The 15,756-nt window shown below is 41.7% G+C and overlaps 1 protein-coding gene across 4 annotated transcripts in view; it reads left to right on the plus strand.

Annotated features, from left to right (window-relative positions):
- MICALCL (MICAL C-terminal like) overlaps window positions 1-15,756 on the plus strand; it is an 84,290-nt gene that overhangs the window by 53,486 nt on the left and 15,048 nt on the right. For all 4 annotated transcript variants that reach the window (XM_032240783.1, XM_032240787.1, XM_032240785.1 and 1 more), the window contains one exon: window positions 2,700-2,793. In XM_032240783.1, the coding sequence (XP_032096674.1) occupies window positions 2,700-2,793 (94 nt within the window). The remainder of the gene's footprint in view (window positions 1-2,699; window positions 2,794-15,756) is intronic.

Here is a 15,756-nt window from a genome sequence, read left to right on the forward strand (position 1 = left end):
TTATCTGGCTAATAATCCTACACATTATTTCTGACCAGAGTGACGTCATTCAATCCACCCTCCTTTACCCTTCCCCGTGGCTGACTTGGGAGCTACCTCTTTCACCTAGCGAATGGGGAAAAGTCACTTCTGTCCACTTGCAACCTCTAAAACAGGTTTCTTAGAAACACTGCAACTTTTCTTTCCAAGAACAAGACAACTCTTCTGATGTTGATTGACAAACTAGGCAATGTATCTTCCTTGTATTTTCACCCCAGACAGGTGGTTATAATAAGAGAAGAATTACAATAGCCTTTTGAGTCCTGCTGGCACCCATGGCAGCCCTCTTTAATCTCTGAGACTTTCATCCTTAGTTTCGTTTTTTGAGACAGAGTCTTGCTCTGTTGCCCAGGCTGGAGTACAGTGGCACGATCTCAGCTCACTGCAACTGCCTCCTGGGTTCAAGTGATTCTCTTGCCTCAGCCTCCGAGTAGCTGGGATTGCAGATGCCTACTACCATACCCAGCTAATTTTTGAATTTTTAGTAGAGAGGGTTTCACCATGTTGGCCATGCTGGTCTCAAACTCCTGAGCTCAAGTGATCCTCCCGCCTCAGCTTCCCAAAATGCTGAGATTACTGGCGTGAGCCACCATGCCCAGCCTCATCCTTAGTTTCTAAAGAATGACCTCTGTATTAGTCTGCTTGGGCTGCCATAACAAAATACCACAGACCGAATGACTTAAACAACATAAATTTATTTTCCTTGCATTCTGGAGCCTAGAAGTCCAAGATCAAAGTGCTGATGGGTTTGGTGCCTGGTGAGGCCTCTCTTCCTGGCTTGTAGGCAGCTGCCTTCTTGCCGTGTCCTCACATGATCTTTCTGTGAGTTCACATGAGCAGAGAAAAGTATCTCTGGTGTCTTTTCCTCTTATAAGGACATCAGCCATATTGGATTAGGGCTCCAACCTTAGGACTTCATTTAACCTTAATTACCTCCTTAAAGGCTCTATCTCCACATACAGTCACATTGGGTGTTAGGGCTTCAGTCCCTAAGAACCACATAGCTGTAACTGCACAGTGATCAGTAATAAAGTCATTTAGGTGCTTCCCTTCTTTAGCAGTTCTACAGCATGCCGGCAAGAGATGGATTTATAAAGATATCATTGTCTTTTAAGGGAGAGACAGGAAGAGGGCATGAAATTACAAGTAGTTTTAAATGGACTTTCCATCTATTTCAGATTTTGTGTTGGAACTTAAGCACTCATAGCTGAGACAAGAAGAGCTGGGTGGCTGAGCAGGCCTCACCCCTCCTTGCCTGGGTCTCTTTACAGGGTTTGAGGGGCCTTGGCTCTGTACTTGTGATTTCAGGGGTGATTTAGAAAGACATGGGGTTAAGGAGGAAGAGGAGTGAGACAGAGCTGAAGTAAAACAAAGGAGGAACACAGGCATTCAGCCTGCCCAAATAGCTGACAGTTCCTTGAATATACCTGTTCTGCCAGGTGCAAAGTCTGTCCTGCCAAGGGATGTGCCTTTGACAGAATGGTATTTGAAAGCAGAGAAAGTGGATGGGGATGAACAAAATTTATATAGGAAAGGTTTGTCCATAACTTACTTACTTTCTTTTTTTTTTTTTTGAGACGGAGCTTCGCACTGTTGCCCAGGCTGGAGTGCAGTGGCATGATCTCATCTCACTGCAACCTCCGCCTCCCGGGTTCAAGCAATTCTCCTGCCTCAGCCTCCCGAGTAGCTGAGATTACAGGCCTGGCTAAATTTTTGTATTTTTAGTAGAGACTGGGTTTCACTACGTTGAACAGACTGGTTTCAAACTCCTGACCTCGTGATCTGCCCGTCTCGGCCTCCCAAAGAGCTGGGATTACAGGTGTGTGCCACCGCACCTGGTCCCTAACTTCTCTTTCTAATGTACACAAGAGATTAATAGTTAGTGGGGAAAATAAATATGTAAATGCCAACCCAATCATGACCCCAGACCTTAATAGGTGCCTATAATGAGCCTAAGGAGATATGATGTCACCCCCTAATGAGTTAAACATCTTGTGTCTTGTCTTAATAACCTGTTAGTAACAAAGCCACAGTACACTTCCACAGTGAAAGAATGCTGGGCATGTGCCCATGATGCAGTGAAAGACCACGTACAATTTGTAGCTAAGGATAGGAGCAGGACAATCTGAAACAGGAGCACGAAACCCCAGAAGCTGGCCCAGGTCTCTTGCTCCAGAGTGACTCTTTAGGAGGTATAGGCTGGTTCTTCTTGGGGAAAAGAGATTATGCACATATTGAGTTTGCCCTGGGACACACTACCCTACTCTGAATAGGGGCTGCAGCTTCAATCATTATGCCACAGCCACAGTCAGTGGCTGTGGGCTCCAAGGAGTCCAGGAGCTGTGACGACTGCCCACCTCACCCAACAGCCTCTGTCTCGGAGGACATCTGTAATTGACGTTGTCTAAGGGGACTGTTTTAATGTCCACTTAGGGGCCAATTGAACATACACACAGATTCCTTGCTTTATGTTGCATACTAAGGAAGGGAAACATCAGGATATAGCTATCTGGGAATTCAGAGGTCCTTGCTTAGTTACTCAAGGCAGGACCATCACGAATGAAAGGGCCTCTTTTTCCTGGAAAGGAAGTGGCAGAATCTGCTCCTCTTAGGACTCCATGTGGAGATTACTTGTGTGACATGTGATCCTGGTGTTGCAGGCCATCCAGAGGCAGCTGGAGGAGGTGGAGGAGCGGCAGAGGGCTTCTGAGATCCAGGGTGTGAGGCTGGAGAAGGCATTGCGAGGAGAAGCAGGTACGGCATCCTGGCAGATCTGGGGCAGTGGGCGTGGCCTGAGAATAGTGCTAGTCTAACCATCTGAGCAAAACAGACCTTGTCACCTGCTGGGGATCTGTCAGCGTGGACATGTGCTAAATCCACAACTGCTGCACACTTTAAACATCGCGTTATTGCTTCTCGGCCTTTTGGCCAAGATCAAGCATAAAAATCAAACTATTGGCCCAATTTGAAATTCCCAGGAGCATTGGTCAGCCCACAGGCCTTATAATTGGGTTTCTGTTCGGCCCCACCTCTCCACTGGCTAACACAAATGTTCTTTGCAATTCAGGTAAGATAAATTCAGGAGAAATATGCGGGTATTGGAGTAAGGTTGGTAGTAATTCAAAGCCCAGAGTGAGAGTCAATGTCCTGGTTTTTCCTTTACTACCTGTATGACCTTGGGCCAGTCAAGTCATAAACCTTTATACTTCTTCATTTTCTCATCTAAAATGAGGATAACAGTGATTTTCTCCTTTATAGAACTGATAAAAGGATTAAAGAGGAAATTATATATGATGGTTAGGTAACACATTGCCTGGCCCAAGGTAAAGCAATAAGTGGTAGTTATTCCAGTGATAGCTTCAGATTCTTACATTCAAACAGAACTCATCTGGTGAAGACCTACCGAGCATTAGACATTAAAACACTGGATCTATAACAATGAGCATGACACAGTTTCTACCTTAAGAAATTTATAGACCATTGAGAGACACACATAGGTAAAGAGATAACCCACAATACAGTATGTACCCTAATGCTGTGATAGGAACAAGCATTAGGGTACAATGTGGACAGAACCAAGAGATTCCTAACTGATCTTGGGGCAGGGAGAGCCATCAGGCTAGGCTTCCGGGAAGGGGTGATCTATAAGATGAGAACCAGAGGAGGAACAAGGGTTAACCAGTGAAGAGAAGATTGTTCTGACAGAGGGAACAGCACCTGCAAAGCTCAAATGTGAAAAGACATGAAATATCTTCACAAATGAGCCAGTGAAGGGTTTTCAGGTAAGGAATGGCTGAAAGAAATTTACGTTTTCAGAAATCTTCCAGTAGGGGTGTGGCTAATGAATTGGAGGGCCCTAAGAGTTTGTTGGGGGTATTGTCTCTTTAGTTTTGTATTGGATGTTTTCAGCCTTCAGTGTTTGGGATATAAAAGGTGAAAAACCAAGCACTGAAATAATGTGCAATAATATAAACAGGTTACTTGTTACTTAACAAGTGAAATGTAGGATTTCAATTCTTTAAAATTTCAGTTATTTGAGAGTGATGACACTAGCAGGGGCAGACCTAGATTTCCCGAGGCCTTGAGTTCATGCAAAGTCATGCATGTAAAATTGTGAGGGCTGCTTCCAAAACCTTGCAAGGACCCATCCAAGTAAGGGGTCCTGAGGTTTCAGTTTCATTAACTGCCTGGTTAATTTAGCACTAGATTTCAGGGAAATGCTGGAGTCAGACTTTACCTCTTCTGTGCCTCAGTTTCCTTGTTGGTAAATTGGGAGTGATAATAATACTTGTTTCTTGTATTTGTGATAAGGATTAGCAAAAACAATTTATGTAATACCCATAGCCCAGTGCCAGGCATGGAGCAGATGATTAATCAATATGTGGTTTTTTTTTTTACTAAAATGCACTGGATTTCCTTGCAAAGATGACCTAAATTTGTTCATTTGTAGGCTTATTACAAATAAGGCTTATTACATGAAGTAGGCTTATTACAAATATGAAGAGTTTTTTGCTGCTTGGACTGAGAGTCACTGTCTATCTCCACAGCTGCTGCGGGACTTTCAGTAGACTGAACTGCCCTTGTTAGGCTTTTGATCATATTCCCAGTCCAGAAGGCTCTGGTCCTTGTCTTTGGGAATCTGCTGATCTCAGTGACAGCCTTAGAAAGGAAAAGGAAAAAACAGAAAAGCCAGGGCATGCTTCAGTTTGCTGCCAGCAACACAGGCCAACAGGTGGCATAGTGGGAAGTGGGGAGCTGTGGGCGCCAGCAAGCACTGTGTTCAAATTCTCTTCCACTCCACTTAGGCTGACTAGTCCTGGGCAAATCACTTAACCTCTCTGGCCCTAGATTTCTTATCTGAAAAATGAAGATATTATCCCCATATTACCATGTCATTTTGAGGATTAGGTGTGTTGATGGGCAGAGTCTCTGCCAGAGCACTGATTACGTTGTAGGCATTACATAAACACTACCTCATATCATTTTACAAAATATTACTAAGTGTCCACACATATCTTCTTTTAAAGAATTTATCTAATTTTTATTGCTTGAAATTTAAATGATAGAAACCAAAATTGTAAAGCATCTTCTGAAAATCCTCCTCATCTCCAAATATGAAAAAAAGGAAGGAAAGAGAGAGCTATTTTGAGTTATAGCAAAAGGAATCTGGCCAGCTTGTGATGTTTCAGAGGTGTGCCTAGCCAGCCAGAAGATGGATTCCATTCATTCCCTTGGTAATTTAATTCCCCTGTTAAGTTTATGGGCCTTTTTCCCTTGATTGTCCTTGTGTGGGTAACAGATGCAGATCAACAAGGGACTGGAGACTAAAAGAGTCAAGTCACAGAGAGTGGCCTCAAAAGCAACCAAATGGAAGATTTGCAAACCAGGCACAAAAATTAATATACTCTAACTTGTAATAACATTTGTGCAATAATAATATTCCTTGGTGGTTTAATATTCTATTCAGTCCTTTTAAGAGATTGCCCTGTTGCTTAATGAATGACCAATGCTTATTAGGTTAAGTTGTATTTGAGCTGGCCTGTGCTGCTCCGGTTCAAGTGATTTAATGGGAATTATTTAATAGGCATTATTAGGATAATTAGAAAATGATCACAGTTAGGCAATAATATTGAGCTATAAAGGTTGTGAATAACCAAATTTAGAGACAGACCTGAAAACATGAGTAGCCTGCGACAGTTATGCAAGGCTCCTCTGATAATTATGTAGGCAGCCTGAAAGGGGCTTTTGTTCTGGGAGTTATTCATTAGGCGGGCATTGAATTAGAGGAACATGCGGGGGTGCAGGACGGAGGGCAGTGATGGCTGATGAGCAAAATAAGGCTTTGATGAGCTCCTCATTGTCCTGACGACAATTCCCGCTTTCTTTTTTTCCAGCAGTCAGAAATAAGCTCTCCTGCCCTGGGAAGGGTTTTTTTCCCATTTTGCCAAGGAAAGGGAAACAAAGAAAAACAAAAATCTAGCAATCCACCCCAGATGACAAATCATTATGTTTTGCAGGACGTGGACTCGTGTGTGTGTGTGTGTGTGTGTGTGCGTGTATGTGTGTGTGTGTGTGTTGTCTTTGACAAAGGGAAGAGAGTCCCCTCTTAGTCCCAGATGCCCAGGTGAAAGACTGGGATATGCAGTGACCTGATTCCTGGGGGCCCTACCACCTTCTGGGTGGAGGCTAAGCCCAGCTTTACAGCCACTTAGACTCTTCTTGGTTGAGGCACTGTTTGTCACCTACTGGCTGTTGCTTGTCAATATGATGATCAGTGTTACATACTAGAGGCATGGAATACCCCAATCTAGAAGAGACCACCATTCGTATTTAAATGGTCTGGATAACACCATCTGGGCTTGCTTTCAATACCTGGAATCTGATGAAAACTGAGTAACTTCGAAGAAGAAAGGATTTCTCCCCAGGGGAGTTTGATGAGAATTATTATTCCCTTATAGCTTTACCAGCTTTGGGGACGATTTACTAGCTATTTGTCTGCATGGAGCTTCTTGCCTTTTTTGGAGCCGGATGGTTTCTCCTTTCCGGAGATTGGGGGGTTTACCAAGAAAAATCAGGATGTGCAAGGTGCCAGCAGGTGGCAGCAGGAGCACACATTATGGTGAGAAATGCCAACGAAAGCCTCACCAGGACTGGGGAAGTAGTTTGTCTTAGACTTCGTGGTTTTCGCTGCTGCTGAGGAGCCAAGGAATAAAAATTCCTGGATAATGTAACAGTGAGGTGTCCTGGACAGAGCACAGGCATTAGAGTCAGACATTCTTGATTATGAATCCCAATGTAATCCTTATACAATTATTTACTTTTCTGCCAAATTTTCTTCTCATCTGTAAAATGGGATGAATAATACCAACCTCATAGGGATGCTGTGAAGAAAAGATTAAGTGATATAATATTAATAAAGCACCCAGAAAAGGGCCTGAAATACAGTAGGCATTCAAAAATATTTCTTCCCTTTTCTTTTATATCCCTGTTATTGTAGAACACAGCTGGATGGTCGATGACTTCTCAAATTGTATTTATTTGTTTGTTCTTTCACATTCATTTATAACTATACTCCCTAAAAGAGATTTAAGCTGGTTTCTATAAATATTTGTAATACATGAATTTTGCATGCCTGGCCCAAACAAAGATCTCAATGAGAACTCATTGTTACCACTCCCGCACCCCCGCCACTCCCTGCCCCCCAAAACAGCAATACAATAAAAGCTGTTCAACAAAGTTAGCAGACTGTGGGTTTCAATTGAGGCATGGCAGTCTGCCACAATTTAGGAATGGGTTTTAGGAAATAGATATTCTTTAGGTTTCCTTCCGTAACTTTTGATCTCTAAAGGTACTGGAAGGCAGTGGGTTAAAGGTTGCACCCTCTCATTCATCATTAGACACATCTGGTTACTGTGCATTCATAGGTCAGCAGAGCAGGGGAAGAGTTGCCATCCCTCTGTGATTCTAGAAGAGTCTCTCTAAATACAGGTAGCCATGAACATGGAAACACAGATAATATTATTTTGTCACATAATATAATGGGATATTGTCAGAAAAGGACACCAACCTTATAGAAAATGGCCAGGAGAAATAAGTTTCCAGCTTCACTGACCATTCTGTAGGAAGTTCATGGCTTCGTTGCAAGCCAAATATTGAACAAACCAATAAAAGACTAAAGCTGACCGTCTTAAATTGTTTTTTAAAAAAAATAAGATAGAAGATAGAAATAAGAAATGAAAAGGGCAGATGCAACCACAGATACAGCAAATATTCAAAAAGATAAAAGAATATAATGAGCACTTAATCCCATTAATTTTTAAATCTGGCAATCTAAGGGTGATTTTACAACTACTATATTGAAAATTAAAGAGGAAAATCTTACGGTCTTTTCTTTTTTTTTTTTTTTTTTTTTTTTGAGACGGGGTTTTGCTTTTTTTTCCCAGGCTGGAGTGCAATGGCGCGATCTTGGCTCACTGCAACCTCCACCTCCTGGGTTCAAGCAATTCTCCTGCCTCAGCCTCCTGAGTAGCTGGGATTACAGGCACGCGCCACCATGCCCAGCTAATTTTTTGTATTTTTAGTAGAGACAGGGTTTCACCATGTTGACCAGGATGGTCTTGATCTCTTGACCTCGTGATCCACCTGCCTCAGCCTCCCAAAGTGCTGGGATTACAGGCGTGAGCCACCGCGCCCGGCTGTACGGTCTTTTCAATAGAAGAAGGAAAATCATTTGACAAAATTCAACACCCATTTGCTAAAAACTTTTAGCCAAAAAAAGCAATAGAACAGGATAGAACTTCCTTAATTTGAAACATATCTTCCAAAACTATGCAGTAAACATCACTGTTAAATAGAAGCATTTCTTTAAAAATCAGTAATTAAATACTGTTGCCTACTCTTCTGCCTTCTATTTAACATTGTGCAGGAGATCCCAACCAGTGTGGTAAGACAAGGCAGGGAAAGGCAAGAGGTTTGGAAAGGAAGAAAAAAAAAAGGTGTTGTATCCAGATGTGAGGATTGTCTATCTGAAGAATTCACCAAAATGCACAAATAAACTATTAAAAATAATAAGGACCTAAATCACAGTGACTGGATATAAGCTCAAACTAGAAAAATTAATTGCATTTGAATATCTCAGCATCAAACACCTAGAAAATAAAGCAACGAAGATGTGACTTATATTAACATAAAAAAATATAAGATACCTAGGAGTAAATTTAACAAAAAACATGCACTGTCTTAAGGAGCCAATTTTAATACTTTGCTGAAAGTCACCAAAGGACCCAAATATAATCTCATATATATGAAAAGTTGATATAAGCCAGCAGTAGCATTAGAGATCACAGGAAGTAAGTGATTCTGAGACAATTGGTTTCTATAGAGGAAAAAACAAAATTGAGTCTTGTTTTGTACTATACAAACAAATCAATTCCATAAAGATTAAGGACTTTAATGTGAAAATTGAAACTTGAGATGTTGAGAAGAATCTTTTTTTGACCTCAAGTTGTTAGTCAATAGATACTCTAAAGGAAATGAAAAGCCACTCATTTGGAAAATACACAGTCACACTCTGTTATCCACAGAAGATTTGTTCCAGAACCCCTGAAGGTACCAAAATTTGAGGGTGCTCAAGTCCCTGATATAAAATGGCATAGTAACTGCATACAACCTATGCACGTACTCTTGCGTACTTGAAATCATCTCTAGATTGTTTGTAATACTGAATACATTGTAAATGTGTAAATAGTTGTTATACCATATTGTTTAGGGAATAATGACAAGAAAAAAAGTCTGTATGTGATCAGTACAGACACAGTCATCTTTTTTTTCTCCAGAATATTTTCAATCCACAGTTGGTTGAATCTGAGGACGTAAAACCCTCAGATATAGATTGTCAACTGTGTTTGCAAAAAATATAACCAAAAAAGAATCAGCATTCTAGAATATTCTCAGTCTTACAAATCAGTAAGAAATAGGCAAACAGCCCAATATAAATATAGATAAATAGCATAAATATACTTTTCACAGAAGAATACTAAATGTTCAATAAACCTACGAAAAAGACAGGAACATACAAATTCAGACTATAGTAAGAAACTATTGAAAACTATTAAATTATCAAAACTTTAAAAATCTGATAATACTAAGTATTTGGCAAGGGTGAAGGACAAGTGTCACTCTTATTTAATGTTAGTAGGAGAATAAATTGTCACAACACTTTGGAAAATAGTTTGGCTTTAGGCTGTAAAGTTGAATATGTGTGTACCCTACAATTTAAGAATTTCATTCCTAATACATATTCAAAAGAATCTCTTACCCACATGGGCCAAAAGACACATACAAGAATGCTTATAACAGCATCAATCATAATAGCAGAACTCTAAGAACAACTCAGACATCCATTACTAGGAAAATAGACAATTTGTGGTATAGTCATACAACTGAAAATTATATATAGAGCAGTGAAAATGAATGAGTGACATGGATGGCTTTTTACAACATAATTTTAAATTTAAAACAAGTTTTGGAAGCATATATACAGTATAATATAATTTTAATAAAGCCCAAAGTTAAGAAAAACTAATTCTTTTTTGTTTCTAAAAAATAAATGGTTTCAAATAAAACAAAAAAAAAAGTAATTTCAAAGGGAAAGATTTGAATTTTTGTTTTTTAGCTGCCACGCTCTGGCTCCCAGAATGGAATTGTGAGCTAGCTACTAGCATCCTAGGCTTGTCAAGACTGAATCAGGCCAGATCCACAGCACAGCTTTCTGGATTTGCATCAGTCTAGGTAAGGAGCCTGTGGGAGGCAGACATCCCCAGAGCTCCGGTTATGAAGGTTGGTAGAGACTTGAATAAAACAGGTCTGCGCATGAGCACCAGAGAGGAGCGCTGACCACAGACCAGAGAACAAAAGGCAGGGGCTGAAACGCAGCCAGTCCAGGGGTGAGGCCCTGCACAGTGCTGTCGGGAGTTCCTGCTCCACTTTCTCTAAAGCATCCTGAAGCCCCCAGACCATCAGTGAGGATGAAGAGTACATCAACAAAATTGCAGCAAATACTGAATTAGGACTTCTCACAGATTCTAAGGAGGTGCAAAATCACATCAAAAGAAATAGTTATGAACCACACGACAAAATAAGACCCAACGTGGAAAAAAACATACCAATACATATTCAGAGAAGTCTTCAGCATTACCTACAAAAGAAAATGGCTTAAAAAAAAAAAAAAAAAAAAAAAAAAAAACATGAGTTTATAGAATAGTTCATTTTTTTCTCTACTACTATTCATTCCAAAAAAAGTGATTGGCCTGGCACGGTGGCTCATGCCTGTAATCCCATCACCTTTGGAGGCCAATGCAGGCGGATTACCTGAGGTCAGGAGTTCAAGACCAGCCTGGCCAACATGGTGAAACCCCATCTCTACTAAAAACATAAAAATTAGCCAGGCATGGTGGCGCGTGCCTGTAGTGCCGGCTATTTGGAAGACTGAGGTGAAAGAATCACTCAAACCCGGGAGGAAGAGGTTGTGGTGAGCCGAAATTAGGCCCCTGCACCCTAGCCTGGGCATCAGAGTGAGACTCTGTCTCAAAAAACAAAAAAAAGAAAGAAAGAAAAAGAAAAAAATTACTGACCTTTACATGCCAGTCACCCTAAAGCAGGGACTAAGATTTACCAGGCTTGGTGGTTGGAAGTGACATAGTGTGCTTTGCAATTTTGAGAGCTAAAAAGTCATTTTGTGTTGGGTTTTGATCATTTCACCTCAGCAAGTGGGATACTTACATTTTGTCCAGGAAAAGGCATGAGGTGACGACACGGAAGCAACTGAAGAGCCAGTTGATAGTGGACCCAGGCAGAGGGTGAGAGAAAGAAAGCACTGGAGAACCGGGCCATTCTAGTCACAGCCAGAGGCTGCTTGCATTTTGGCTGCCCCATTGCCACTAAATCTTGGTTCCTAGCTGGTCATGAGTCCCAGCCATGTCTTGAAAGGGCTTTCTATGCACCAGCAGCCAGGGGACCAGATGGAGATGGAGATGAGCAAAGTATCCGCATAGGTACCAGGTGCTTATGTCTTCCCAAGAAGTGCAGATGATCCACACAGCCACATGACTTTTTCATTTACATGAGGCCAAAAAAATAATTATTACTTATGAGTTTTTGTTAACTTCAAGTTAAGTTACAAAATAAAGTTTAGCCATGTATAATCAAGGCAGAGGTTATACTCCAGCTGAATTCTAAAGGTGAACAGAAGATAATCCATATTGAACCGTAGAACTAGACGATGGAAGAACTGGCAAGGTAGGAATAACAATGGTACAGTTTACTGAGGGTTTACTACATGCCAAGCACAACGCTAAGCATTTTACATGCATCAGCTCATTTAATCCAATTTGTAAAGTAGGTACTGTCATTACCATCCCCATTTTCCACAGGAGGAGACTGAGGCAGAGAGATGTGAGGTTACGTGCCCAAAGTTACACATTTGTAAGTGGCAGAGCAAGGTGTGATTGACTTCAAAGCCCATGCTTCTTTCACTTTGCTCTATTGCGTTTACAGTGAGGGGCAATGCTGACTTCCTCAGAACCCATAGGAAGGAATCTGACGAGGGAGTTAATGGAAATCATAGAGGAACCTCTTGGTGTGTGGTTGGAGTGGAGAGCAAGGCAAGGCTGAGCTGGGCACAGTCCCCTGAACCCAACACTTTGGGAAGGCAGATTCCCTGGAACCCTGCACTTGATTTCACATGCAGAGACCCCCCAAAGGGCTTTTTACTACTGAAGGAAGGGAAACTCTAAAAAAAATAGGCCGGTGTCGTAGCTCACGCCTGTAATCTCAGCACTTTGGGAGGCCGAGGTGGGTGGATCCCTTGAGGTCAGGAATTCAAGACCAGCCTGGCCAATGTGGTGAAACCCTATCTCTACTAAAAGTACAGAAATTAGCTGGGAATGGTGTGGGCACCTGTAATCTCAGCTACTCGGGAGGCTGAGGCAGGAGAATCGCTTGAACCTAGGAGGCAGTTGTTGAGGTGAGCTGAGATCACACCATTGCACTCCAGCCTTGGCAACAAAAGCGAAACTTCGTCCCATTAAAAAAAAAAATGAACTGTAGCCAATAAAATTGCAAGTTATTCCACTGAAAAAAGAATTAACTTGAGTGATTCTGTTCAACTGGTGTTTGTCAAGTACAGTGTCAAGGGGAATCAGTGTGGCAGCACAGGGAACAATCTAACAGGCCAGATTTTAGGACACCTAAGATTGAGAAAAGGACATGTAATCCAGGATAAAAATCCAGCTAGAACTTGTGGGCATAATGCAGCAGAGGCTGAATCTGAAAAACAACAACAAAAAATGCTCTAAAGACAGCAAAATAGTGTCTTGGAAGCTGTTTCTTTTGGATTGAGAACAAGGAAGGAAAGGCCCAGTGTGTGTGGCAGATGGTATAATGTTAGATGATGAGGAAAGGCAGAATTCTCAGCTCTCAGCTTTTCTGTTTATCAAGGAAAAACGATCCTCAATCTAGAAACATTAAACAAATATCTAGAAGGGATTGAATCTAGATAAGTGGAAAAAATGAGAGCCATATACCCAGGTGAAAGGTGGAACATAGAACAGTGTCTTGGATGTAGCATTACTCAATCAGAGATTGCTGAATTAAGCTCCTGATTTTGAAATATCTTATACATTGACTGGGCATGATGGCTCACACTTGTAATCCCACCACTTTGGGATACTGAGGCAGGTGGATTGCTTGAGCCCAGGAGTTGAAGACCAGCCTGGACAACATGGCAAAACCCCATCTCTACTAAAAACACAAAAATTAGTTGGGCATAGTGGCACACACCTGTAATCCCAGCTACTCAGGAGGCTGAGACAGGAGAATCTCTTGAACTTGAGGGGAGAGGTTAAAGTGAGCTGAGATCATGCCACTGTACTTCAGCCTGGGCAACAGGGCGAGATACAGTTGAAAGAGAGAGGGAGGGAGGGAGGAAGGAAGGAGGGAAGGAAGGAAGGAGGAAAGGAGGGAGGGAAGAGCAAGCTTGCACATATGACCTTAGTCTTTAAAAACTCATGGAGAAATTTGGAACCAAAAGAGGTTTTGGAGCATATTTCCCACTTTTCTTTTTTTTTTTTTTTTTTTTTTTTAAGTCGGAGCTTTGCTCTTGTTACCCAGGCTGGAGTGCAATGGCGCGATCTCGGCTCACCGCAACCTCTGCCTCCTGGGTTCAGGCAATTCTCCTGCCTCAGCCTCCTGAGTAGCTGGGATTACAGGCACGCACCACCAGGCCCAGCTGATTTTTTGTATTTTTAGTAGAGACGGGGTTTCACCATGTTGACCAGGATGGTCTCGATCTCTTGACTTCGTGATCCACCCGCCTCGGCCTCCCAAAGTGCTGGGATTACAGGCGTGAGCCACCGCGCCCGGCCGCATATTTCCCACTTTTCATATGGAAAATAAACATGACTTATGATCCTTGTCAAAGTTCTAGAAACAATTATTTGAAAAGTTGTATTTAGAAAGAATTTGAGATTACTAGGAACCATTAGTATTTACTGAGAAGTTGTGAAAAACAAATACCATTTCTTTTTCTGGGTAGAGTTGCAAGGTTTATACTACCAATGAACATAACAGACGTTATGAAGCTTGATTTTAGGAAATTATTTTGACCTTGGTCATTTCTGTAACAGCCTCATAGACAAGATATAGCAAGGTGGGCTGGATGGTTCCAATTGGAGTCGGCTTCATCCAAAGGCTGAGAAAGGTCCCTAATGATGGGCCAGATGGCTTTCTTCTGTGTCCAGTTCCATCTGACACTTTGCTTTCTAATATCACATAAATGTACGGATGCCCATTTATCAATTCTGCAGAAATCTCAGAGTTAGGAGAAATGTATCAGCCAGATAAAATATTCAGACGATGTCCCCATAATGGGACAAAATAAATAAGGTGATATTTAACAAGATATATATAAAGTCTTGAATTGGATTATGAAAAAGATCACTTGTACAAGTAGAAGATGAAGGTATCAGACTTAACTACTACTACTGTGGAAAGGCCAGAGTTCATTTACTAGTAAATAAGAGGCCCAGTGAAGACGCTGCTAAAAAGACTTCTGCAGTCTCTGGATGTCATAAGATGAAGGTGTGAGAGGGTCTCTCCATTTTGTGTTGTTTCTATACTGTTTAATTCTAGAGTCTCTTTAAGATATATCATGGAAAATCATAGGGTAAGCAGAATGGGCATCCTTCCTTTCACTATATGACAGACGATCTGGAGGTGCTGACTATGAAAAGAGCAAGCTTCAGTGAATTGTGAGATGTGTCCTCAAATATCTGAAGATCTGTCATGTAAAATATACAGTTACCATTTTCCATTATCCTCTAGGGAGAAAAACTGGAATCAGTGGCTAGTGGTTAACACATTGGAGGCCAATAGAAAGAATTGTTCAGGACTTAAAGTACACAGCCCTGCACAGCAGGGAGCCCCCTCTTCCCATGGACAATTGTAGAGCAGCCACCTGTCAGGGAAGAGTGGAGGGAATTCCTGCATTGGCTAATGGCTGGACCAGATGACCTCAGACGGTTCTTCCACCTTTATATTGTATGATTTCAGCAGTGACTGTTCCCATTTATTCAGCGTATACTATGTGCCAGGACTGAGATAAGGGCTTTGTGTGCATAACCCCACTGCAGCTGCACAGCAGATAAAAAGACTGAGACTTAGGAAGGCTCCGATAACAGCTCAAGCCCACACAATGGGAAGTAGAGGAGCAGTATTTTGATCCCAAGTCTGAGTTTAAAGTGTACATCCTTAACTTCTGTGTTCTATGTGATCTCTGGTGTGCATACTTCATTCTCTCATCCAATAACAAATGCCCGGGTGAATGCCTTGTTCTTCCCCTCCTCTCCCTGGCAAACTTTCTCATCCATTTAGACTGAGCACACCTGCTGTCTCCTCTCTAAGGTTTTCCCTTGCTTTCTCGGCATATAATTAATTGCCTGCCTCCTGTGTTCTCACAAGAGGCATGTTGTATTCGATTTGGCTACGTTGGTTTTCCCCAATGGACCATGAGCTCCCAGTTACCTAAAGAGCTGGAACCAGTGTTTACTTACCTCTGTCTGGCACCACAAACAATGCTTAGAAGATGTTGGCCTGCGATGTTTATAAGTTTGTTTGCTCAAACATTCATTCACTCAGGAAACCTAAGAAAGAATAACACCT

Source organism: Sapajus apella, unplaced genomic scaffold (genome assembly GCF_009761245.1).
Source record: "Sapajus apella isolate SASKATOON/1434 unplaced genomic scaffold, GSC_monkey_1.0 scaffold47, whole genome shotgun sequence".
NCBI lineage: Eukaryota > Metazoa > Chordata > Mammalia > Primates > Cebidae > Sapajus > Sapajus apella.